At 40.0% G+C, this 27,193-nt stretch overlaps 2 protein-coding genes across 3 annotated transcripts in view; one reads left to right on the top strand and one right to left on the bottom strand.

Annotated features, from left to right (window-relative positions):
• foxj2 (forkhead box J2) overlaps window positions 1-5,411 on the top strand; it is an 11,101-nt gene extending 5,690 nt beyond the window's left edge. Inside the window, exons 7-10 of the mRNA XM_042489462.1 lie at window positions 998-1,168; window positions 1,284-1,385; window positions 2,223-2,561; window positions 4,526-5,411. Of these exons, the coding sequence (XP_042345396.1) occupies window positions 998-1,168; window positions 1,284-1,385; window positions 2,223-2,561; window positions 4,526-4,638 (725 nt within the window). The 3' untranslated portion in view covers window positions 4,639-5,411. The remainder of the gene's footprint in view (window positions 1-997; window positions 1,169-1,283; window positions 1,386-2,222; window positions 2,562-4,525) is intronic.
• On the bottom strand, window positions 5,016-27,193 carry epn1a (epsin 1a). Of its 2 annotated transcripts, XM_042489460.1 has the most exons (13): window positions 27,128-27,193; window positions 19,782-19,945; window positions 19,377-19,478; window positions 17,974-18,132; window positions 16,749-16,877; window positions 16,269-16,389; window positions 15,437-15,594; window positions 14,349-14,420; window positions 12,775-12,858; window positions 10,566-10,875; window positions 8,907-9,071; window positions 7,919-8,161; window positions 5,016-6,982 (listed from the first exon to the last, which is right to left on the bottom strand). In XM_042489460.1, exons 3-13 carry the CDS (start codon window positions 19,443-19,445, stop codon window positions 6,516-6,518), a joined length of 1,977 nt encoding a protein of 658 aa, XP_042345394.1. In that variant the 5' UTR covers window positions 19,446-19,478; window positions 19,782-19,945; window positions 27,128-27,193; the 3' UTR covers window positions 5,016-6,515. The 2 variants fall into 2 exon arrangements, with proteins under 2 accessions (XP_042345394.1, XP_042345395.1); XM_042489461.1 differs by lacking the exon at window positions 14,349-14,420.

Raw genomic sequence — 27,193 nt, 5'->3', positions numbered from 1 at the left:
GCTCAGCTCTAACCTTTGCTGTGCCTAATAACACTGGAGAAACACTTATTTTTTAACATGAAAGTGTTTGTAACGGTTTAAATCACTCGGTCTGTTTGTTTCGGAGCGGAAGAAACCTCTGGACCTCTGAACATCTGGATCTTAAATTATCAGATAAAAGGGGGAGCAAACAATAGCAGGTGTGTCATCGCTGTCATGCCAAACACCATCAGAGAAACACGGATATGTAACTGATTCATTCAGTGTTTTTAATGGTTTAAATTACCTTGTCCGTTTTTTTTCTGACGATAATTCAGCTCCTCAACAATAAAAACTGAAGGACCACAAAGACAGCATTGCTCTGTCTTTTGCTACTGATTTTACTGAGACCCCCAGCAGCCGAAAATTACATATTATACTTTGAATTATCTCAACAACTTGTAAAGTTAATTAATGTTATCAAATAATTGTAGGGTGTAAACAGTGAAATATTTCCCTCTGAGGTATAGTGGAGTATAAATGGAAAGTTGCATGAGGTTAAAATACTCCATAGAGTAAACGTTATACATGGAAGCAGCTTAACCCTTTGAAACCTGGAGCGACATCACTTGTCCTGTGCTGCTTCAGACGCCTCTCACAAGCATTTATACCTTTCAGTCCTGAGCATATTAGTACAACTTCTTCAGAATACATGGAAAACTACATTTATAATATTATAATCAATATTTAAATTATGTTCCAAACTTTATTCAGCACTTTTCCATGTCATTTTTTTTCTTTTTTCCCTCTTTCTCAACATTATTATTATTATTACTTTTTAGTTATTCATTTTTTAATGATCTTTTTTTAAAAAAAATTTAAACTAATTTTCTTATTCTTTTTTATTTATTTATTTATTTATTTTTACTAATTTCTTGCTATTTTTGGGGTCATTTCATCTACTCTTTTTACAGGAAATCAAGCCAATTTGCTCAGGTATGAAAGGGCTAAATGAATGACTTCTTCATGTTCTTTCCAGCGGATGTTGCTCCTCTGGCTGTTCCGCACAACGACACTACCCCGCTTCACACTCCGACCCTGCTACCGTTGTCTCCTCCCCCTGCGCCTGCACTGCCTGCACCACCTGCACCGCCTGCGGCAGCTGCACCAGCTGCACACCCTCCTGAGACGGAGCGCATCCCACAGTACAGTGAGTCTCACATTACCGTACAGACCACAGAAATGCTCTTACTGTATTAACAGCAGCAACGTGACACGGGAAAGATCAGTGCTTTCTAAAGTTACCTTCCTCCATTCCACTTTAGCGGTGCCAGCTGACTGGTTCAGTAACCCAGATTCTCTGAAGGAGAGCTTCCGCATTGCCAGCAGTCTGGACTGGGCAAACATAGACCTCTCTGGTCATCCAGGTCTGTGCTGTTTACCAGAGTCTTGTTTGAAGGGCAGTTTCACTCAAATCACAAAATAACATTTTCTCGCTTACCTATGGCGTTAGTTTGGGTTTTATCTGCTGATGTTTTGAGATATCAGTCGAGTGTCACTATGATTCATCTACAGAAAACTCATCAGTCTGGGAAGTATTACATAAATTAAGACAAGAGCCAAAATGTTGAGTCAGTCACTGTCCCATTTTTACAAGTTAAAAACATGATGAGACACAGCAATGTGCTTAGCTCCAAAAATCTTTCACAATATATAAAGGTGCACAGTTGTGCACCTTTATATATTGTGAAAAAAAAATCTTTAAAAAATCCTAATTGCGATCTCTTAGCATTTTTAGATTAATCAATCCAATGCCTTTTAACATTTTTTTAAGGATCTGCGGAAACCCTGTTAGGCTAAATGTAATGTTTTTCAGTGGGATGACAACCTAATACCAAATACCAAATTCCAGTTGTCTAAATTATATTAGGCTGCAGGAAGAAATCTCAAAGACAGATATCTCAACAAATAAAACTTTTTGGTTTAAAAAAAAACTAGAATAAGTGAGAAAATGTTTTTGTATTTTTGTCATTTGGGTGCACTGTCCCTTTAAGATGTTTGTCTGTTTTTTTAGCTCACGTAACAACATTTTATTAGTCGTAATGTCTGACTGATGACAGATAATGAAACAATAAATATGATCATTTAAATTTTTGAAGAATGATAGAAATGTTAGTAAATGCATCATCTGCATCGTTTAAATAGGGCTTTTCCTTTCTTGATGACTTGTTTTCTTCTAAAAGTCGTTCACTCTCTGTCATCAGACCTGCTGGAGAGCATGCGGCAGGCGGAGCTCTGTGACTGGGCCCTGGACCCGGCCATCTTCACTTCTCTCTGTGACTCTCTGAACCGCTTCTTCACTCAGAAAGGCATGATCACCTCCGGGAGCAACTCCCCACTCGCCCTCGGGGCACCTCACGTACAGGTCCCACCGTTCCCCTCCAACGCTCCTCCTACCCTCGCCAGCCTCACTCACCCCTCACCCCTTCCTTACTCTCCCATGGCTCACCCCATCAGCGCGGTGCAGCCGCCCCGAAGGGCTCTGCACATGCAGGGACAGGGCCTTCAGAGACAACAGCTAACACAACCTGCAAACACCACCGGTAAGATCTTCATGTTCTAAAAGAGGTTTTAACTTTTCCAGTATGTGGAAGGATAAGTGCACATTTTTTGAGTCTGATTTCAAAAAATATTCATGTTAGCTGAAAGATTACTAGTAGTCACTCTTATCACTCCTCCTGTCTGAAGAGATTACTTCTTACTGTCATTTAATTTAAGTTAAATTAACACATTTTACATGTGACTGTGTCCTCCACCACCAGCAGTGAATGTAACACAGTATTTATTTGAGTACTGTATTAAGTACAAGTGTTCCATTTTATGCCATTTTGCAAGTCTATACAGCATTTTGGGAAATATTGTATTTTTGACACCACTACACTTATCAGACAGCTTTAAGATTTTTGCACAAACATCAAATTAAGTTTCTGAATTTTTTTGTTATAAACTACCCACCTGTTTAAACAAGTGCTGCTGAAATAATTAATCAATTAATCTAACGACAGAAAATGAAATGGCGATTATTTTGATAATTGTTTGTCATTTTTCATACAAAAACATTTTTACCCAGCTTCAGAAATGTGAAGGGTTACTGCTTTTTCTTTTAATACTTTGAATGTATTTTGTTAAATTTGTGGTTTGGACTGTTTGTTGGAACAAAACAAGCATTGTGGGCTCTGATAATAATCAGATGAATCCATAATGGAAAATAATCATTAGTTAAAGGGGCTCTATCAAGGAACAGTGCTGGGCATTGAAGCCAATTTTATAACATTGGCCAGACTGTGAAATTACAACTTTCAGGTTCATCACATGAGGCCTGTGGCCCAAAAATATTTTTTCCAATTGACTTACTTTGTGAGAGAGACTTCTGTAAAAAAAAAAAATTTTCATGTCACAACCCCCCACAAAATGTTCCTCATTTAAGTTAGAGGAGCGCTTAACTGGCGAGCCCTGCACCTGCTCTATGAGCCCCATGATGCAGAGGATCTGGGAAAATATACACCTGGAAAGTCATACTTTTTCGGCTTTGTACGCCACCAAACAACTTTCATAAGAATGAACAAGGCCCCACCTCCAACACTGTATCCATTTCTCTTTAAACATCTGTGGGCTTTAGGCAAAAGTTATAGTGCATAACTTGTCTGCACACAGGTGGCTGAGCCAGTGGCCAGCAGCTAACAGTGCCAACTCCAACTCCACGCATTAAACAACAGCAACAGTGCCGACAGAGCTAACAGTGTTAACCGGGGGGGGGGGGTCGAAAACGCTGTCCTGATATCAGTAGTAACTGCCGTAAGAGCACAGAGCAAAGTGGCAGTGATGAGTTAGCCAATGGGATATACACAAAAACCCACATATACGCACAGCCAGACCAGTTTCCACAACAAACCACAGAGAAGCTCAGATTACAACAGAGGAAGTATGACTTCATTCTCTGCTCAGACCGCCACTACTCTACTATATCTTAACATAGCAAGTTGAGGTTTTCTGCCAGAGGAGGTCGAAACAGGTGAGCAAAGTAGTGGTGACACTTCCTCAAAGAAGAAAAGGGTTGGTGCTCGCTCCCGTCGTTCCTCTGCCTCCCACTGATCCTCCTGCCCCCATCACTCCTCCAGTCACAGGAAACAATTTTCTGCATCTGTATATTTACTTTTAACACTTAAAGTAGATTTCCTATTTATAATAACACTTTTATGTAACATTTTAAATGCAAAACTTTTTAGGATCTGAATACCTCCTACATTACTGCCTGTCACTTAAATTAAAATTGCATCAGGAAGGATTCTTTTCAAGGCCAGCGGCAGCACGTACATACACATGTGACTGTTTTAATAAGAGAAAGAATTTGAACCTAACGTTTTAAGTTTCTTAGCTGTTTCCTGGAAACAGTAGACGCAGTTCACAGTAAAGGAGAAGTCATTTCCATAGAAATAAATCCTCCCAGTATAATCTCACTTCCTTTTAGCTGTGTGCAAACCTGGTCATGTTTCTGTCTCTGTCTCAGCTGGGATGCAGCCTCAGTCTATGACTCCTCGACAGCGTCCTCCGTTAAAGAGTCTGCACAGCAACAGTGAGGAGATCCAGGACGACTTTGATTGGGACTCTCTGCTCGCCTGAGCCTCGCCGTCTGTGTGGAGAAACGATCACAAAAGAACTTTTCAAAAAAATGTAGCTCCTCGCAGCCGACTTCACTAAACTGTATGCAGAGGTTGCCTCATTCGTGGGATCAAGTTTGTCACGTATGACTGAATGCTGTATTTCAAAGTTGATATATTTTTTTCACGTTTTATTCAAATTCATATGCTGTAATAACTTCTGTTAAGCTTTTCTTCTGCAGGTAATTAGCAGGGTGTTTTTTTCTGTCAGATTTTAGATTTCTAAACATGTTCACTAAAGAAAATAAAGTGTACAATCATTCCTGTCAAATTATTGCTCTCTGCAGCAAAAACCACATATTGACATTAACTACAGAGCAAGCATGAAACAAGCCAAACACACATCCGGTGTTTTTGATTTATTTCATAAATTCCTTTTGATTTTTTTTTCCATTTTACTTTTCAAATGTGAATGTTCACAGTCATCACCACACAAAATTCAACCTTACCCGATAAAAGAGATATTTTTGTTGTTGATATAAAATAACAATAAATTCATCAAACTAAATTAAAAGAACAGCATGGAGCATGTTGTCAAGTCCCATTTTTTTCTTCCTTTCATTCATTGAAATAATTGTCTTTTATTTTTTAAAGAAGCATCAGTAGCTTTCCCTCCTCGGAGGACGGAGGGATGAAATGGGGGGACAGTGGCGCTCTGGGACACCTGGACACCAGGGATCTCATATGAAATGTGTGATTGGATAAAAAAAAACAAAAAAAAAACAACTAATGCTTCTGATTAACAAAAAAATATGATTGGCAGAGAAATGTGTGACCCTTATAATACCTCATTTGAAATCCCAACATTACATAGTATTAATACAAGTGACATTTTTTTTAAAAACAAAAATAATGGATGTCATTTCTTCCTTTCTGAGTCACTGAAATAAGATGGGACACAGGAAAAATGGAGACAGATATTGATACATATACACAGAAACAGGCATTTGCACTATTGCATACTTGCACACTCACAAATGAGCATTCTCATTCGCACATAGCTGCAAACACACACATTCAACAAACATCCCATCGCTTTTCCCCGTCAGACAACAGATGTCCGAGCTCTCTTTAGTTTTCTACAATAGTAAGGAAGGGGGGGGAAATTAGCATTTGATTTGAATGGCATCGTCGTGTGATTTTCCTTGTTTATTTGTTCCCAAAAATTGGAAAAAAATAAATTACATTTAACATTAAATTAAATTAAAAGTGAAATAGTTGAAACAATTTGACCACATTGTGCCTGAAATGTTAATGCAGGTTTTTCAGTCCGTATCTCAGTCTGGAGTTCGTTAAAATTCTTCCTTCATGCACTCGTTTCATGTCAGTGGTTCAGTGTTTGTCTTCATCTAGAGGGAGAGAAGAGGAAGAGGCAGGTACAACAGTTTCTCTGTTCAGTTTGTTAGTGGCTATGTCCCCTCTCCCTCTGTCTCTCTCTCGGTGCAGTAATATTACAATATAGAGTGACACTACTGAATAAGCCTGCTCTCACAGACTCACCTTCACCTCAAGACAGGACTGAAAAAAACACAACATGAGGAACGATACAGAACAGAACAGGATTAAAACAAAATAAATAGATCTCTATTTCCCGCCCAAAAACATCCCAAACTGAAATGAAAGGAACTAAATGTGGAAAATTATTCTGAAATGAAATAATGCTTTCCAAGGAAAAGATAAACAAAATTTTTGATTTTTTGTTTTTTTTTCTTTAAATATAGAGATGTACACATTTTTCTTTTTGGACACAAATTGTGTTGGGGGGGGGGGGGAATGACGGGGGCAGCAGGTACGACAGAGGAGGTCGAAACAGGTGAGCAAAGTAGTGGTGACACTTCCTCAAAGAAGAAAAGGGTTGGTGCTCGCTCCCGTCGTTCCTCCGCCTCCCACTGATCCTCCTGCCCCCATCACTCCTCCTGTTCCAGCGGGCCCACCCAAAATCAGCTGAGGAGGTGCTGCACCTCCGGGCCCCAACAGAGCCGCGCCTGGGGGGGCCATAGGCGAGAGGCCGCTGTAGGGCATGCCCATGGGGCTGGCCTGCATCATGCCCAGGCCCATTCCTGGAGCCCCCATACCCACACTCATTGGCCCCATGCCCATCCCGGGTTGCACCATGCCCAGCATGGGGTTGGGAGGCACAGGACTGGAGCGGAGGCCGCTCAGGCCAAGTGATGAGGGCTGAGGTGAGATGGAGGTCATGGGTGGAGCCACGCCGAAAGGGTTGGAGGAGGCAGGTGTTGGAGAAACCCCCCGACTGGAAATGGTGCTGCCTGGAGTCACTGCCATACCAGGAGCAGGAGATGAGCCTGAGGGTCAGAGGTGTCACAAAAAACACAACATAATGAGAGCCACTTGATATATTGCGAGTAAAATTAGGCAATATTACATTATCTGCCTCCTTAATTTTGTTCTCTACTGACTCCTAAAGTCAGTGGCTGCAACCTCTGGTCATATAGGCCACTAATGTACAGCATGTCAGTCCTCAAACCCACATTTTCATTGGAGAGTTTAAGGCTGGTGTCAGCCTTAAACTGGTTTATATTATTTGCATTTTTTATACCAAACACCTTATCAAGAAAATAACTGACAAATTCAAAGAAAAAACAAAACAAAACAATTTTTAGAGTGAACGCATGGACGACAAGGAACATATTGCATTTTCATAAATGTATTTAGTTTACAAACAGAAGTGGGAAATCTAGCATTTTTCTGGGCTTTTTTGTGTTTTTCACTCTGCATGAGATTCTGCTGCTTAGATTCACATCATGATAAGTTTCAGAAGAGGAATTGAATAAATTATTTAACAAACAAGTAGATGTTACCAAATATTTTGAGATTTCACTATGCAGCGTCAGAATAAAGAAACTCATAAAATCCTACTTCCCATGACTGAGCATTTTAAAGACTTTTTTGTAAGATTAACTTAAATCAATATAATACAAATGAAGACCTTATTTTTAGATGAATGAATTCAATATCTTTTTAGACTTTTTAAGAATCCACGGGAACCATGTTAAAATAAAATGGTCTTTTTCTACAAGCTGTATTTATTGTGAATATAAAAACAGTTGAAGACGGCATTTTTAAAACTTTGTGTGGACCTACATGGCTCTACCTGAAAATGGAGAACACTTCCCAGGAGCCTGGTAAGACTGTCTAAAGAAAAAATGCTGCGCTTAATGAGGAGCAGTTTCTTCTCTTCTCTCAGGTTACATGGAGACGACACGATCGCCGTAACTAACCTGTGTTCTGGAGGAAGGGGTTGTGTGCTGAAGAGGAAGAGATGGAAGGAGGAGGCGGCTGTTTGGGTTTGGGTTTAGACGACACCAGGGAATCAAGATCCACCAGCGCTGCGTTGGGGCCGAGGAAGGACTCAGGAGTCTTACGAACAGGAAGTGAAGAACCAAGAGATGAAAGGTCAAAGGGCACCGGTGAGCCTGTGCTGTCACAGCCTGCTGCTGGGGACCCTCGTCGCTCTGGGTCTCCTGAGGAGCACAACCACGAAATTAGAACTTCTCTCACTGTCATAAAATATAACTTAGAGGAACATAACCACAGATACTAGAGGAGGATGAAATGTAGGACAAGACAACTGTTGTGTGCATGCAGCTGAAAATCTGTAAGCCTTTCTCAATATCCGGTTCGCCTACTTCAGACTTGTGAAGTCGGAAGTTCTAACTCAGCGAGCTCGACCCGGGAGCACAAATTACCGAGGACGGGAAGACGCAGTACGGTCGCGCTGCTATTGGAAGAGCAGCGTGCTTGATGATGCCATCTAAGCTTGGCTTGGCAGTAGCCTAGATGTCTATACCACATATCTTCACTGTAGTGTTTATAATACAACGAAAAAGTTTATTGTTGTGGGCGTAGGTAGACGAAATTTCAGATATCAGATATTGAAAGAAATTGTGAGTCTTTTCTGCCTCTGCCATTGCCGCTCGTTGGTGCGAAATGCATTATGGAATACATGGCTGTCCCAAGTCCACACAAGTCATGTCCAAAAGCATCCTCGATTTAACAGGCAGAGCAAGGCCGCATCCGGGCATTTAGACCTGGCTCGGCTAGATACAGACTTTGAATCGGAACAGCAATTGGGCTGCGATTGATTATGTTTCACAAGAACACAAGTACCGTCAAGAGGTCAGACTGAGAAAAGCGTGTCATCCCATAAAAAGTGTGCACCAGTACCTCAGTGTTTGTGAGTCCATGTAGCTTCAAGTGTGAATGTACCTGTGCCGTTTGTGTGTTTGGCGGTGCCACTCCAGATGTCGGAGGTGATAGGGTCAGAGGCAGGGACAGGCCCGTCCCTTGCCCAGGGGTCTACTGGCCCCCCCGAGGAGGATGTGCTGGGTGGCACTGGGGGGCCCCAAGGGTCGGCACTGGGGGGGGTCACAGCTACAGGGGGAGGGGAGGAGACGCAGGGGAGGGGAGGGTTAACACAACACCTTACAGGTACAGTCCACAGTAAGGAGGGAGCAGGAAGCTGGGCTGGGTTCCAACACTGGTGTTTCTCTCCTTAACCTCTGCAGTCCCACTGACCAGACAGGTGAGAGCAGATTCTCTGTAGTTGTTAATGTCACCTATTTAATATCTGAAGTAGGCATGGACGGTATCACCTCATTACAGTATATCAGGGTATTTAGAAATCTCGGCGGTGTGATTTTAATTACCGTCAAAAATATGGATCCTCATCTTTCTATTAACTTCATACATGAAAGGCTGTATTGAGGGTGTTTTAAATGCAGTGCGCATCACGTGCCCTGGAATTTATGCCTGGTGTGTATTCACACTAGCAGCGTTTGTTGTTGCAGTGCTGCTGCAGAGCTGCCTGCCGTTATAACTACTGTATTTGGAACTAAAAGCACATACTCCACTCATTGAAGCTACTGCACTGTCAATAACACAGTGCTGCAAATGTTTCACAGTAAAATGCCTTGTGTCTGAGGGCTTTTACCAGTAAATCAGTATCAGTAAAACAGTAAAAGATTGAGTAAATAAAATATATTTTGTATTTCCTCATGTCTGTGACAAAAAAAGAAATTGAAACTATAGTAAAAGGTGGTGAAGAGTCAATATAATTATCAAATTTATTATTCAGTTTTGAATGTCTATTTTTACTGAAAACTGTGTGCATCACAGGGAAATAAAATCAGCACAATATGCCGCAGCTGAGCAGCGTTGCTCACGCCACTAGCATGGTATCAGCCTGGTAACACTGATGCCAGGAAAAAAAAGAAGACTTAGTTTTGTTAAGAGAGGGAGAAACATGAATTCAGAAAGTGTACGGCTCTCGTTCTCTGTTCAATATGGAAAATGGGCGTAAGAATTTTACCTCTGGTTGACATCTTGTGAGTGTACTGTCGATTGAGTAGACTGTTCGTACACCATCGTATACCCTGATGAAATTCCAGGAAAGCACGAAGGTATGGAAAGATAGATACCGTCCAAGCCTAATCTAAAGCTTGATGGAGGTAAAGGAGAGATAAAAAGCAGCTACCCCAAACATTAAAAAGGCACAGAAGGGTAAAAGAAGAGACAGCTCTGGTTGAGACACAGCCACAGTCAGTCCTGAGTAGAAACAAGAGGATAAAAATCCCTGGTTTAGACACAGAGGGAGAATGGATTTAGCATGCTTGCTTTCCTCAATACAAACTGAAAGCATGTGAGTGTATGAGAAGATTCGACAGCATGGCGACATACAGAAAATGTAAGAGGGCTGTAATGACGACAGAGAATGGAGCAGTGGAGTTAAGAGGAGTAAAAGTCGAGAGGTCTTCACATCCTCTTTCACCCACAGAGCAGGACACGCTTCTCTTTTTATACTCATCGATGAGTTCATTCCCAGCAACCAGACTGAGCTCATACAGGACCAGTTTCTCAGCTGCTTACCGGAGCTCCCCCAGGGGTCGACGTTGTTTACTCTGTTGGACGTCTCTCCCCAGGGGTCTGGAGGAGGAGCTATAGTGGGCGGAGCTCCCCCACCCCAGGGGTCAGAGCTTGTAGGTGACGTGGGTGACGCTACCCCCCATGGGTCTGCGGGGGCGGTGCCCCATGGACCTGAGGCAGCAGGGGCAGGGACTGTAGGTGGAGGAGAGGGGCCGGCGGAGCCCACAGTGGTGGCAGCAGCAGCAGCAGCAGCAGCAGCAGCAGCAGCAGGGGCCCCCCAGGGGTCCACGGCACTCAGCTCCATCAGAGAGCCCTGCAAGAGAGAATATATTATGGATTAAAGGTGGAGTCAGCGAGTGGGTTTACATATACAAAATAGTCTGATTTTTAACATTATTCCACAAAAGACAATTTTCTTACTAATCTGTTTACATGTCTAATTAAAAAAATAATATTCATCTAACACCCCCATTTACATGCAGCCCTGTATAATCTAATCAAGGTCCCCTAACAAGTCATTTATCACATCGAAATATGGAAAAGTAAAACAGCTGCAGCCACTTGTCATTTTGCTTCTTTGCATCTGAATAGGATTTCACTGTTGTACTGGTGGCGGACTTGTTGGACTGTCTCTTTCCTTCTTTCACTTTCTTGAAAAAGGTTGGTGCTGCAAAATGTGTGCATATCCAAAAACCTCTTGGTATTCAAGTCTTTCATAAAGTTTAAAGCAGGTGTGTTTCTCCTTCCAACCAGAAATGTGAGATTTTCTTTTGCATGCATCTCTAACCCACAGCTTTGTGAGTTTGTTTGTGTACATTGTATCCATGACAACGCACAGAGCCGGCCATATTTCAGTGTATTGCATACTGAATTCCTTTTCAGAATTGCCTATACACATGCCCAAATAATGCTCCTAAAACCCAAATAATAACAGCATATCCCACAGGTCTTAATCTGAAAATGCTAAATTCCAAAAATTTCCTACTTCGGTATATTTAAACAAAATATGCTGTTTAAATACCCTCATCAAATTCAGAATATTGTAGTATTTGGAATAATAGTGGAATACTGGTGTGCATGTTACCATAGCCACAAATATTGGACAAAGTTTGATGATTATTGGACTCAACATCCAAACAAATACACCCTCCTGTCATATGCCAGTTTTACCATCCCTCTCACTCCCGCTGCCTCTCTCATTAAACATCCATGGCCTTTCCCGTGTCCTGTGCCCCTGTTGCAGTTTGGCTGGAATAGTGTTGTGTGGCTCAGTCCAAGCAACTTTCTTTTGTTTCCCTTTTTCAGAGCTAGGGCAGTGTAAGAATACCAGTTTATTCTTCATCACGCACTGAAAACAGATTGCTATTGAGCCACAAGGAGATTTCTAAGGAATTTAATATTAAGTGCATTGAATGAGAAACGCTGGCTGCACCTTTAATGTTCCTTCAGCTTTATATAAGAGAAATGTAAGACACATTCACCCCACAGTGCTGAGGTTAGATGATGGTGTTGTGATAAGATCACAAAACAGAGAAGTAGACAGAGACTTGCAGACCACACAATTACATCACAAAGACGATGAACGAAATCAGCCTGAAATTCTGATAATAAATTCTTCTTTTTTTTGTCTGTACACCTTCAGTATAACTTCATGAAACTGACACAGGATTTCTATCTTTTTGCATTTTGCACTATGTACACAGATGTCTAAAGTCACACACACTAACAACAAATGCTGCACTAAGTGGAGTTATGATAAGAGCCTTATAAAAATATTTGAGTTTGTTTACTTTATTTTGTCAAAATAAAATAAAAAACCCTTAAGGATCTGTTTGTAGAGAATTTTTCTTGTAGTGGATTGCAGCGTTATTAAACTGTTAGGCATATACACTGGATAGATTTTAATAACTTTAAATGACTTGAAGAGTGCATTGTGCAGCTGTATTATCCAGGTAAATATGAGTATCATATCGGGATCCAGTAACAGCAGATACTCAATATCAAGTGACTCGGATCGGGATGGGGGAAAAAACTTGATCGGGACATCCCTAATAACCACTGCTATTTGAAACTTCTATGTGGCTAATTTCATTGGGCAGACTTAAACCAGCGCCAACGCAATGTTCGAGGGCACAAGTACAGTGAATTGGGAGAACAGAGACGCAGCTAGAGGAGGTAATGAAAGGAGAGACACATGTACATTTAGACATACCTCCTCAGGCTTGGTCTTTTCTCTCTTGCTCTCCTCGATGGCCATCTGCAGCCTCAGGTCATCCCCTCTGCGCAGTCGCTCTTCCTGTCAATCACACACACTGTGATGTCAGCAACTTGAGAGACACAACCTCAGAAACACACCACGGGTACAGAGTCAGGATCAGTTTACAATTAAAGTCTGAATCAGTCAGAGTGGAAATTGAAAACCTGACCTTTAATCAGTATCTACAGTCATCAGAAAATTAACATAAATCAACCAAACCCTGTAATTGTCTGCAAACAATTGTTGATTCTCACGATAGTTCAACAAAACACAAATCACACGAATGCTTGTTTCACACAGAAAATGAGGCAGCTTATCCAGAACCACTATCACATGACTACCTCAAATAACACTGAGGACTGAAGAGCTGCTGTGGCGAGACTGTTTAGACACAGATAGGATGTGAATCCCAATAAACAGAAAAGTGAAGCTTAAAAGCAGTTTCAACTAACAGCAGCACTGAGGAGGCGGAGGCAGCTGTAAAAGCAGCTGTGGTTAGTTTGCTTGCTGACATGCTGTCATTGTGAATAATCCACAGAAAGTGTTGGCTGGTTTTAATCTGTGTGCTGCTTGTGGTTTACTTGCTCACAATGTTGTGCACTAGTCTTTTAGCTAAGCGCAGAGGAGATATATTATCATCCAACCTACTCCGAGGACAAAAGATTAACAATAAAAAAAAGCAGTGGAAATGAAGCAGGCTTTATGTTACCATTATTAAAAAAACAGCCTTGATCAACCCTGATACAGATCTTGCAGATCATCCTGGGACATCCCCACCTAATGCCACCTTTTACCAAACCTCTTAACAAGGACTGACTATGAAACAGCACAACACGGACTAATCCATGAGGAAACAGGCCGTGTCTGCTGCAGAGCTGAGCAAGTCTTTTGCTTGATGGCACTAAGCAGCAATAACAATGGCATTATCCCTCTTAAGACCCTGCATTAATTTAGAAACTTATCCAGTCAAGTGGTAAAGTAGGTTCGTGACTCTAACCACTTGCAAACAACAGGCAAACATATTTTGCACTCAGTGAACACAGAACAAGGAAGTTTCAACAGCAGACGACAGGTGCAACAGTTCAGGAAAAGAGTGCATTTCAAGTTAAGACTACAGTTGAAAGCATGCCATCAGAGAGAGGGACAGGGAGGAAAGAAGAATTAGTGTTAAATCTAGTCAATTATGATAAATATTTGCCAATGCCATGCAAATTCAGGAATCAAATTGGATTCATCAGTTCTCTGGGAATTCGCTTTTGACAAGGATTTGAAAGCACCTACACTTTTAATATGTGCAAGTGCCATAAAAGAATCTGACATTGTGCTGCAAACTAAATTATCTCAACCAAATTACTGCAATCTGGTGCAAATTTTTCTCTTTAAGAAAATGACACATGACAAATATGAGCATAAATTCATTTTTGCGACTGATCAATACTTGATGTATGTTTGAGAAATTCCAAATGACAGAAAAACAGATAGGTGATGACTGGATGGCCAGTCAGCTGAGCACACTCTCTGCCCCTGACCTTTTGTTGCATCTCTTTGCTGAGTGTGATAGCATAGCGGAGCTCTGCGTCCTCCAGAGGGTCCTTGCTAGACTGGGGGAGGTCAGGCGTTACATGGTGAGAGCAAAGCTAGGTGCGTGCAGTCAATAATACCAGCAATACCCCTTGTGTGCAAACAGGTGCTGCAAAAGACCGTACAAACTGCAAACTTAGCTGTACTTTGTTATAGTTATTAGGGCTGATCCGTTAAAGATGGAGATTCAAATCAATAGTTAGAGAGCTCTCAGTCGACCAAGGATTTTCTTTTGTCTCTCAGTGTGCAGTGTAGTTCTAGGGATGTTTCGGTCGTCAGATTTAGCTGCAGAGTGAGTTCTCCCCGCTTTCACGCTGCTCTCCGGTAGAGGAAACTGTGGACCGCCTTGGATAAGTCTGAGTGAGACGGAGGCAGCTACCCGGAGGGAGAGAGGCTTTGCCTGGTCAGGCTCTGAGTTAACATTATCTTCTGCCTACTGCAGTCTCTGGCTTTTGTATGATTTCTAGTGTCAACAAAACATGTTGAACATTTCTGATTTATCGTTAGCGTAGTTAGCAACCAGTGGCTTGGAAGGCTACTTTGGCATGTTTACTATACTACAGGACCATCACTTTCACCTAAACATCCCACCAAACCCTGTTCAAACGCTCAAACTCTTCATGGAAAACAGGAACCAACAGTCTTATGTAATGAAAAGCGATAAAACAAGACAGCTGCTTAAAACTAGTAATAGTACAAAAAAGATGGCACTCTTTGATACAAGACATAAACAAATCTAGAAAAAACAGGAAGGAACCAAGGCACTTGTCTTCAGGGAAAACAGTTAAAATGCCTTTATTACATTGGCAGCTTCTAAAGGTAGAACATGATTAACAACTATTACTTCTTTGACGCGTTTCGGAGTAACATTTTTCCTAAAGACGAATGTTTTTTCTTATCTAATATTTATATTGAACAGCCAAATCCGATTCCACTGATATAATTTGGGTACAGCCCTGAGAGTTATGCTTTAATCCTTATGTTAAGAGAGCAGTTACTTAGCTGTTTCTGCCTTGAATGTGCTGCTTTGTATTACCTGTTCTGCCTCTTCTTTACTCATGGCCAAAGCCAGCTGGAGCTGCAGATCTTCCTCTCCAGAGCTCTGTGGCCACGCCTGCTCAGGGTCGGCCCCTCCAGAGTGGGAGCCCACTGACAGGCTGCCCCCCAGGCTGGGTGCTGAGGGAGCTGAAGAGGCTGCAACAGAAGCAAATAAGCATATGCATGAACGAGAGCTTAATTTACATCCTTTTTCCACACACGTAAGCTGGCTTGGCTTGAGTTGGTATGGTTTGGCACATCAGCCCAGTGCGGCAGGGATTTGCAGCAGTAACCTAACACGACTCCTGTAGCGCTGAAAGCGAGTATGAAATAGTAAAATAAAGCAGCTATTTGAAAGTACAAAAAGGATGCAGGAAAGAAACTCTAAAACCACAGAGATGAGTTTAGAAAATACAAAAGCAATTGGAGCTAAACAAACAGAAACTTTAAAAAAGTTTTTCTCTCTGGTCTCCTGCAGACTGAAAGACGCGAGTTGTGTCTCGCAAAACACGCTTGTTTCTGGGGATTGGCTACAGCCGGGATGACGTCACCACTACCCACTTGGAGGCTGTCCAGTGAATTTTCGGCCCTACTCAAGAGATGATCCATCTCTGGCACAGCTCGGCACGTCTTAACTGATAAGACAGCGTGGCATGGTTTGACTCGGCAAGGCCAAAAGCGGTAATGGTAAAAGAGTATTTAACTATCAACTTCTCAGAGCCAAAGGGCCTTCATGCTGTTGTAAGCCAACCTTTCTCTCAGAGTGTAAAACTGTAACTCTGAGCACTGGATGAATCTTTTAATACATCTGATTAAAGTACCCAGCTCACCACTGGAAGTCTGTGCCATCTTTTCTTTGGTTTTGAGGGCGTGGATCCTCTCCTCTCTTAGTCTCTCTTCATCTTTCAGCAGCGTCACAAGCTGTTTGGCTTTCTCTCGCACATTCACCCCCTTGAAAAAATACAAGTACACAAATACATGCTGCAAATTAGTGCACCCTTTTTAAATGATAAATATTACATAAGCAGACATTATTTTGATAACTGAGGCTGTTATTACACTGAACTGTTAGTGTAACAGCTTGTTAACTTCACAGTTTCAGTTATAAACTGCCCATAAAAACTTTTATGGCTGCCTTCGTAAGTTTGCACAAGAGGTCAGAAACTCATTGTAAAATGTCCTTGAATGACACACAGCGGCATGTTTGACAAACCGTGCCTGCATTCCACAGAGGTGGACCTTACTCACTAAACACTTCAACTTTCTGTGTAGCTTTGTGGGCATGGGTGTGTGCTTGTGTGTGTGTGTACCTGGTCTTTGCCGTCCCTGTCTATGTACTGAAAATCCTTAAGGGTCTGGACTGCGTATATGTTCTCTCGGCACTGTTGGGCAACTCGTTCTGAACCCGTCTTGATCAGGTACTCCATAAGAGTCATAGCCTGGTGAGAACACAAACACAACTAATGACCAACTATACAAAAGGTCTGGATAGTGACACAGAAAAAATACAAATATCAAAATCAGTTAACAAGCTACAATTAATCCCCCTGTTATTTTTCACGTCCATTCACACACACATAGAACTTTATAGCTATGTAGTCTAGGAGTGGGGGTCACTAAATAACTCATTATGTGAAAACTCTAATTAAAACATCATGAAAATACCATAAAAAATCTATAACTCATACATTTTATAAAACCATGTTATTAAGGCTGTATCCGAAATCACTCCCTCGCTTACTCATGGACTACATCTATGCAATAAACACAACAGTTTGCTCTGTAGTGGGCAGTAAAACCAGATTAAAGACATTTCTGCATCATAACTGTCAGCTGTAGTGTTGCAACTGTAATTTTTGCCTCTATAAAAGGCGACGCATTGCACTGTGGGACCAGAAAGTTAATCACAATCTGTGAACGCTACCTTTTCAATTCTGGGAATATTCAAAGGCATTAAACAGGATATAAACTTCACACTCAAATAATAATGGAAGACAAAAAACAGAGTGTACTGTAAATAGGAAGTGATACTAGACATATCCTGTTCCAGAATACTGTAAATGACACATAAATACAAGCACATACATCGCACTGCAAAACTGCAAATACAATACTGTGATATATTGTTTAATGTGTGTTGTGATAGCAAGCCACAGTAATCATTTCCAGCCACAGGTGTAGTGCTGCCAAAGCGAATCAGAATGCCGCCCTTTTTTCTCCAAGTAAGGATATAAAAATAAATAAAAACAAATAGAAGGGTCAATGTAGTCATATTGACATTTAGGGTGTGTCTATTGATTCAAGACGTCAAAATATGCACTGAGTTGCATACATGTGATCACTCAGTTAAACTTACTAATGAAGGCTACGTAAACTTGCCAGGAACAATAGTTACATAATATTCGAAGGCCCACAACTCATAGGTTTCCTCCAATACTTAAACAAATAGCACTACACTCCTGGCCTCTACACACACACACGCACACACGCACGCACGCACGCACGCACGCAACGCACGCACGCACGCACACAAACCTTGTACACGTGTCTCCAGTTCTTGCCGTGGTCATTGAGGCGCTTCCACACCATGCTCATGATTTCCGAGAAGGCCACAACATTGTAGGTCAGATCAGCAATCTCTGACATCAGAGAGCTGCTGGGGCCCCATGGGTCATTGGATGTCGCCTCTCTAACCTGTAAAACAACACAGAAAGTGGCAAACTTAAATTAAATCCATATAAAACTGTCCATGATACGAAAACTTGGGGCAAATATTTTGTGACAATTTAAAGTTACATGACTAGAGAAAAGATAAAAAAGGACGCTTTTTACTCAAGAGGTAGAAAACCTACAACTACCAAAATGCACTGCGTCTCACCAAACTAATAATAAATGCTCTGGCTGGTGGGTGACATAATTCGACTTTTTCTGTTTGACACATTGGCAGCCAATCTCGTATTACAGTTCAACAGTAAGCTAGAAAATGTTTCTGAAAACATTTGAGGTGAAAAATAGGCAATGCAGGAACAGAATTTCAGTTTATATTTAATCAGCGCTGTTTAGTTTTACAGTTTGATCTCTAATTTTTTTCAGCCTCTGTTTTCACGATGCAGGAAACAGTGTTATGCCCACTTTCAGTTCACAGTCACTATTACAGCTAACGGGGCATTAAAATATGTTTCTGAAAACATTCAGGTGAGAAATTGGAAGTGCAGTGAGATAATTTTGATTTGAATTTTATCAGCGCTGCTTAGTTTTACCGTTTGATTGGATTTAATCGGAGAGAGGAAAGCAGGTCTGTCCCTTGATCCAGCTCTATATTGTGTCTGCAGTGGCGGCATGAGCGGCGGGCAATACAAAAAATGCTGTAGGACAGCCTGTAGATTGAGCAACAGCTGCAGAGGCAGCGAAACCCTTCTGGATAACACATTTTGCACTTATATGTGTTATCTAACGGAGTTTCGTCCCAGGGTGTGGGGTATCTATGCACTGGGTTGAAGGAAGTTAGTTTACCACAGTTCATCTGCGCATACTACCCACATTGTTTTGATACAAAGCTGGTTGAAAATCTTTGAAGTATCCCTTTCAATTACTCCAAATGCAAACTGTCCGTGATAAGAAAAAAATTGGGCCAATACTTTGTGACAATTTAAATGGTCCACAGTGTTCTGAGTAGCAATGCAAACTCAATTACGACACAAGCTGGACAGAGGAAAACGAATCAACGGATAATATGATTAGATTAGCGTATATTATGTTTAAAGAGGGGAAAAAATGAGAAGGTTGCTCCAAAGAAATATTAGATTATCAGCAGCTATGTTATGTCACATGTGCTGTGGAGATACACGGGCCATTTTAAAGCCGTGGACATATGGGGGATGTGGGTGTGAGAGGAGAGCAGGAGAAGAAAAAGTCAGATAAGCAGAGGGACACATAACCTTGATTTCAGCCTCTGAATAGTTGTGGACGATGTTCTTTACTTGTCGCCGTAGCGATGAGGTCGACATGGCAACGGTCTGGCCGTCGAGTTCTGTTGCAATCTGAACAGCAGATGGAGAAAAAGAGTTGAAAAATATAGCTAATACAAAACAAACGGTGGCAGTGCAATGAACATAAAACAAAGACAAAAAGAATGAATTAATTTGTTTATACTGCTAAGAAAGCGTGCAAGAAGATAAAGAGTTAAAGAGACTGGAGACGATGCATGCAAGTACAAGAGTCTGGATGAAAAGAGTGGGAGACCTTGAGAAGAACAATCAGAGAGTGAAAGATGTACAAAAGATCATTCAGATATCATGTGACTGCTGGTATCAAGAGAGGAAGAGAGACAGCGTCATGCACACCTGTTACACAAGAATGATGCAGAATAAGGGTCTCTCCTCTTGGTATCTTTTTTCGTTTTTTTCTGGCTTGTGAGCCACTCATTCATGGATTGTATGTCTCAGTTTGTCTGTTTCTTCCCGTGGCAACATTGGGTCCCAAAACCTTGAGCGTAGGGAGATGAAAACTACAGAGCAAAATTGAGATTAACATTAAAAGATAACTCATATTCACTAAGAGATAACTACTAAATCACAGCAAATAATAAACAAGAACAAGCTAAAACTTAATACCAAGTCTAATTCCAAAGTAGGCATTAGGAAATAAGGACAAAGCAGATATTCAGCAACAAATCACAGGACTTGTTGATCCACACATGGCTTATAGTCAGAGATACAACGTTTAAGTTATATCACTATCACGCTATTAAAATAAATACAAGAGACGCTTTCAAGAAAACATTAAAAGAGTACTTAATGCAATTAACTGTATGAATGAACAGTAAATTAAATGATTTCACTTGTGGAATTTTGCTACTGGATTTTGTTTTTTAGGGTCTAACATCTAACACGTGATCCCCCCCCCCCCCCCCCCCCCCCCCCCCCCCCCCCCCCCCCCCCCCCCCCCCCCCCCCCCCCCCCCCCCCCCCCCCCCCACCCTTTTTTGTACTTAATGTAATGTTTGAACATATATAATGTACATAACTGTTTGTTAAATTGTATTTTTTATGTGTCAGACCACAAGGAAAATAGACCAAACAGGGGATGGAGATGCAGCTGCTGAACAGAGCCATAATCCATTTTGGAGACCAATAAAAAGGAACATAATCGTGAATATTTAGATAAAACAAGAAAATAAATAAAATAATAAAATATATATAATGATAAAATAATAATATTATTGTGTGTTTTTTAATCTGGTCGAAGTATTTTTCAGTCAAAGTTGAAAAATCAAAGATGGGTATAGTGTGATTTGCTGTACCCATCCCATTGACTCCAAAAGAAATGACACTAAAACCTGGCTCGCCAGACGCAGTCACTATAGTCCTAAATTTTCCTTCTTTTTAGTTTCCTTGTCGGACCCCGGAGAGACCAACTGATGCAAGGGTGGGATCCACATCAGCTGAGTAGAAACAAGCTTCACGTTTAAAGACACATGAGTTTTACTATACATTGCAAACTAGTGATTCATTAATAGCTTGGTCAATAATTACTTTCACATTTTAAAATTATTTAGACAACTTCTAGTTTTGTTTCAGTGTCAAGCTATTCTACAGCAGCACTAAATAAATATTGTATTTCTAATGAAAAACTGGATTTTGAACTTTGCTGCCTGCGGCAGAGTACCATGTATCAACTTAGTTAATTTCAGGTTATAATATTCCTCATCATTAGATTGATTACACTATAAACTGTTATCTTAAACTCATATTACCAGCCTGTAACATCCCATAGAATAAAGTGTCCTAGTAAAGAGTCCTAAAATACAGAAATCCAACAGTAATTCGGCACCTCCAGTTACCTGATCTCAAAGTCAATGGGTTTTTTTGAATGGGTTTTTGGTTGGAAACCTAAAATAAGGTCTGTAGTTACAAAACTTTTATGTTTTGGTTTACAACATAAAGTACATTAGTAAATACCCCACTGGTAAACTTTGAAGCTTTTACGGTCTTAAAAAAGGCAGTTGCTAACAAAGGGCCTCATGAGACTACAGAGCACCATCATGCTGCACCACACCAAACACAGCTTTACAGCCTTGTTGTGGTGGCGACGTTAAATCACGCTACTGCAATGTGGTTCATAGCTTTTTACTTCTATTGATTGTATTTTAGGCCTCAAAAATCCTAAAAGTAGAATCTGTTTGTTAATGTTGTCTTGCGAACAAAACTTATCATAAACGTTTGTTTGGCATGGAGCATTTTTTCTGCCATAATCGAAAATCCAACGGAAAGATCCCGCAGACTTTTTGAAGAGGAAAAAATGGCAAAGCTTACTATCACTTCAGCATACAGAAAAATGTCACTGTGGGGCACTCAGAGTTTACCGAGAACGGATTACAAAAAACACTTCAAGAGTGTGGGCAAAGACACAGTCATAAGAGCATAGCAGGACATAAAAAGGGCCAAAAAGCTATGCAAATATGAACTTAATAAGACACTATGTTATAGAGCGTGTCAGAACATACAGCTGTCAAAACTCAAAAACAAGAATGTCAATGTTTTACTCTATCAGTGATTAACAAGCCAGGTGTAAAGTGAGGAAGTTGCCAGCTGAACCTGAATGATTGGCAAGTGGAAACATTGTCAGGTGCAATAAATGACTATTTTCTATTATGCCACGCTGTTAGCAGGGTCTGATTTTGACAAAAACAACACAGACCCATCCTTTCTGCTGCTGTTAGTGGTGGTGTAATGGCATGCGGAGAATGATTTTGTGGCACAATATTGGATCCCTCGGTACCTACTGAGCATTGTTTGCGTTTGATTGCTTACACAGCAGCAGGCTGAAACATTGTTGCTGACCAGATGCATCCTTTCACTGCCACAATCTGCATTTTCTCAACAAAATAAATACCATCTCAGCCTGAGTTACAGAGCAACATAATGAACCAAAAACTTTCTGAAACTTACATTTGAAGTCACTAATTCACTTACTGACATCATTTTGTTGTCAGGACACTTGAAAGCTCTCGGTGGAATTTTTTAAGAGCTAGCATTAACCCTTAACTTTCTTGTAAAAAAAAAAAAAAAAAAAAAACACCCAGTCATTATCCAGTTATTCTTCTGCCTCTTCATAATACTGAACTATAATTATATTATAGCTTGAGTTTGGACATGTTCTTCTCTTTAGATGCACTTAATGGAAAGAGGAGAAGTTTAAGCAAGCTCAGCAAAGGGCATTTAAGATCATCTTTAAACACAGCGCTTGGCCACTCCCTCAACTGCAATCTCTTAAAGGAGGAAGGTACTTCTTTTTTTGCCAAAGAAGATAATAAATTCACCCCGCCCGCTGCATGAATATTACCTCCAACCAGGCAAATGAGCGTTGGAAGGAGAAACAGTGCCGCTCTCTTCGTTCCTGCAGTCTCCAGCATACTGCACTCAGATTCAACACAGATTCAACAGTGACAGGGAGGTAAAAAGACAGACCTCTATGGCATTTGCTCTAACAGGCATGAAAATGCTAGATTTTTTTAACTTTATGGGTTTACAGTTTTGGTTTTTCAACAATGTAAATAAGGATATCCCAGTCAAGTTTTTTTTTTTCGCCGATCCTGATCCGAGTCATCTGATATTCAGTATCTGCCTATACAAAGTCCTGTTCTGATACTTGTATTTACTTGATAATAATACAGCTGCACAAAGCACACTTCAAGTTTTTAATTTATTAAGATTTTAAATTATTAAGATTAATTCAGTGTATGTGTTTAACAGTTTAATGCAATACAAGAAAAATGTCTGCATCAAAACAGTTCCTAACGGATTTTTTAATTATTTGTTTATATTTATTTATTATTTAATTTTATTTGTACAAAATAACAAAGTAACAAACCAAAACTGTTTTTATATCGCTCTTATCACAATTACACTTATCACAGATTTTTTTTTTTTATAAAATAACCAAGTAAACAACCAAAAATGTCTTTAGAAATTGCTCTCAAATCCACTTAGTGCACCTTATCTATTTCAACAAAATAACAAAGAAAAGAAAGTAAGAGAGAGTAAAGAAAATTAAGTATGTCTTTGGAAATGCTCTCAAACCCACTTAGTGTAGCATTGTTATAAAAGTACAGAACACTAATAATGAGTAATATAATCATAAATATATATTATAGGTTATATATCATATTATAAATGAATAAATAGTTATAATAAACATTTACAGTCACAACTATTAAAAATAGGTCACAAGTCTGCTTATTAAAGCATTATAGTAAAACTGGTTCACTAAAAATGAACAATAAAAATTTAAATTCCACTTAAAGTCGTGTAGCAGGTTGAATATGAGAAAAAAAATCTACTTATTGGAGTAAAACTATTACAATAAAATCTGAATATCTGCTGCAAATTGTGTTCTCTGTTTATGACGCCTGTGTGACGGTGGACATAAACAAGGATCGGCTGGGGCACTCGCTAAAAAACCCTCAATCAATTAAAAAAATGCATTAATCAGGCCCAATACCAATCCTTTCGATCCAATTCGTACATCTCTAAATATAAAGAACAATTGCATGTTCAGTGCTTGTGTACTGTTTTCTACACTCAGAATTTAATTTTTTTTTTTTTAATTTTTAAAAATTAGCCTATTGACAAAAATAACAGATCTTATATGCATTTAGACATGACTTGTTCCGTTTTTAAATGTACCTCTGTACATAAGTAAACCAGTAATATGACAAATATGCTATACTGAAGAAACAACTGAGCTGTATACTTTCAGAGTGCTTCAAATTAGCCTGATACATATGCATGTCTGTGTTTAGATTTGTAGGTCAGACAAACAGGAGACCACGTTGCATAAATGAACATAAGGCAACTATTGCAAAAGCTGGTCTGCGGACTCTTGAAGCTTTGTACCAAAGTTCAGACACGCTAGCGGATCTCTGATAAGGGACTTTACATGATGCCCTTGGTATCTTGTCGTCTCAAACTTCTCCACTCTCACATACAATCTGAGAAAATTTAATTAACTACATTTAAATTCTGCTGCTTGGAAAAACTGAGGGACAGAAAATAAAATCACTTTTTCATCTGCTATGACAGACAGATGCCTCACTTCAATCAGAACACAAGACCCAATGTTAATGACATGTTGTAAGTGATTGAGTACCAAGAAATTCCAGTTACACTGATGTTATGAATGTAATGTTATCTTTGCGTTAGCAACCAGGTGAAGAGTTGGCATTAAAACTAAGCTATTATTGCAGCGAAGAAATAACCCCCTGAGCACAACCTGTTGAAACTTCTCCCCTGTGTAAGGTGCTACAGAACACCGTGTGCCAAAATAACCAGACATAAGAAAAGTTTCTTTCCAGACGCACTATGACGAACGGTTAACATCAGTCATATGCTGGTAATAACTTTGTAACCGTAAGCATCCACTTTAACTGTAAATGATGTATTTTATAAGTTATACATGCTATTTAAAAAAAACAACAAAAAAAACAAACAAGCAGAACACAGAAAATTTCAACTTATTTAATATGGGCAAAGTGATAAGAAACTGGTGTAATTCAGCTACAGAATACATCGTCATCATCTTTGTAGCTGAACCACGTCTACTTCTGTTAATTTTTGCCCATAAAAAATAAGTGAAAGTGAAAGTGTTCTGCTTGTCTTTGAATTCTCGCCAAAACTTTGCACCTCTACATATTGTCACAGATTTTTTAACTTGTGCGTGCAGCTTTTTTTCATATTTACACAGTTCTTTAACATGTAAATATTATCACTGTAAATATGATATAAGCCCACTGTAGGCAATATATTGTTACATTAACTTTGCAACAGCAACCTGTTACATTAATTTCAAATTTATTCCAGCACCCTTTACACTCTGTATCTGTGTGTATATATATATTTATTTATTTATTTTTTGCCGGCCCTACCATGTTATACTAGTTCGCCAGAAAGGGGGCTAGATTTTGCCGTTTCAACGCTGGCGTTTTACAGAGGTCCCTTGACCTCTTACCTCAAGATATCTGAATGAATGGGTTCTACAGGGGACTCCAAGTACCCATGACTTGCCCACTTTAGCTAGTCCCATGCAGTTTTTGCTGTTATTTGATTCCTTGCTCGCTGTCGATTCAGCTTTGCTGTCGAAAGGACAGATACAGGAAATCTTTCCTGCCACAAGCCATCCACCTGTACAATAACTTACCTCTGTCTGCGCTTTAAACTCCGGTCTTAGCTCCATGTCATTCTACACTGCTGACTTTATTTTTATTTATATTTATTCAAATACTGTTCCGCACTTTACACATGTATATATGTAGATATGTACAGTCTCTTAGTTTTTTTTTTGTTTTTTTAAAGCATATTCCTTTATATTCTATTAATAATGTGTGCTCTTTATTCTCTGTTCTTACTGTATGGCGCTGCTACATCCCAATTTCTCAGTTTTGAGATCAATAAAGTATATCTATCTATCTATCTTATCAAGACAATCCGGTAAGAATTGCTTTACCCTGTCAATATGGACTTTAAAACTGTTTTGAAATGCGAAAAAAATTTTTAATTTAAAACATGTTAATAAAAAAATGCAATTAACTGCAATAAACTTAAACTTCTGCAATTACTCTGGATTTTAAAAAATATATATATCATATGACAGCCCTGATAATAATACTGTATTACCTTATACAATGCTAGTACCATAAAATCTCATTACAACCCTGTCTATCTCTGTGTTTTATTGTTGTGATTTAATGTGTAGAGCACTTTGTAACGCATGTTTTGAGAAGTACTGTACAAATAACCTTTATTGTTTTTGTTATTACTATTTTATGATATAATGCTTACATTTTACCCAGCCGCAGTATGTGCACACTGGCCAATAAAAGCTGAGTCTGATTCCTCCACTTGCATGCAGTTGTTGTTGCACAGCCGAATAAAGAAGTTGCACACACCCTGTTGACTTGCACACAGATAACGTCCAGCACCGTTAACCATCCAGCTGCAGCTCTCCCTGTCACACCTACCAAGTTAGCTTATGTCCACTGACGTTATGCTAGCTAACCAGCGACTGTTAACTCAACGCTGGTTGCTGGACACAGCGAAGAGTGTCTAGACTCAGAGTTAATGGTTACCCTGTCATCAACGTTATACAGCAGTGTTACTAAGAGCACATCTGTGTCACAAAGACAAATTTACGAGCAGTTACAAACGTTAGCTGTCAACTGTTAGCTTACACTTAGCAAGCAAACTCTCCCATATGAGCTAATCGAAACAGTTTGCTAGCACTTTGCCACCAGGGTTTGTTAAAGTCTGAGTAAAGTATAAACAGGGGTACAGAAGGGTGTAGCTTGGTAATAATTGGCAGACAAACTAGCGATAAATTAAAGGTGATTTTCTTTTCTTAACAGTGAACCACAGCAGAGAAAAACGTGCGTTAAGGTTGCCTGCCAGTTTGACTGATAAAAGAAATCACTTGCTGCTGCTGCAAGGGAAGATTAGCCTGCTAGCAAGGTAGCAGTTAGCCAGCTAGCTCCTGCCAGTTAGTTCGCAACAGGACTGCTACACTGTACAAGCTTCAGCAAGGACGCGTCCTGCTCCGGGACAATGTTGAATACACACGTTTGAACCACAAGCCAAAAATGTCAAGAAATACAGACAACACAGCACAGTAAAAATTCAAATCAAGTGTGTACTGACCCTGTAGTAGCTTGAATGTACGAGGAGATGGCCGAATTTCCGCTTCCGTTCTCGGCTACAGGAAAG

Source organism: Plectropomus leopardus, chromosome 7 (genome assembly GCF_008729295.1).
Source record: "Plectropomus leopardus isolate mb chromosome 7, YSFRI_Pleo_2.0, whole genome shotgun sequence".
Classification (NCBI taxonomy): Eukaryota; Metazoa; Chordata; class Actinopteri; order Perciformes; family Serranidae; genus Plectropomus; species Plectropomus leopardus.
This window is presented reverse-complemented; position numbering and strand designations above follow the sequence as displayed.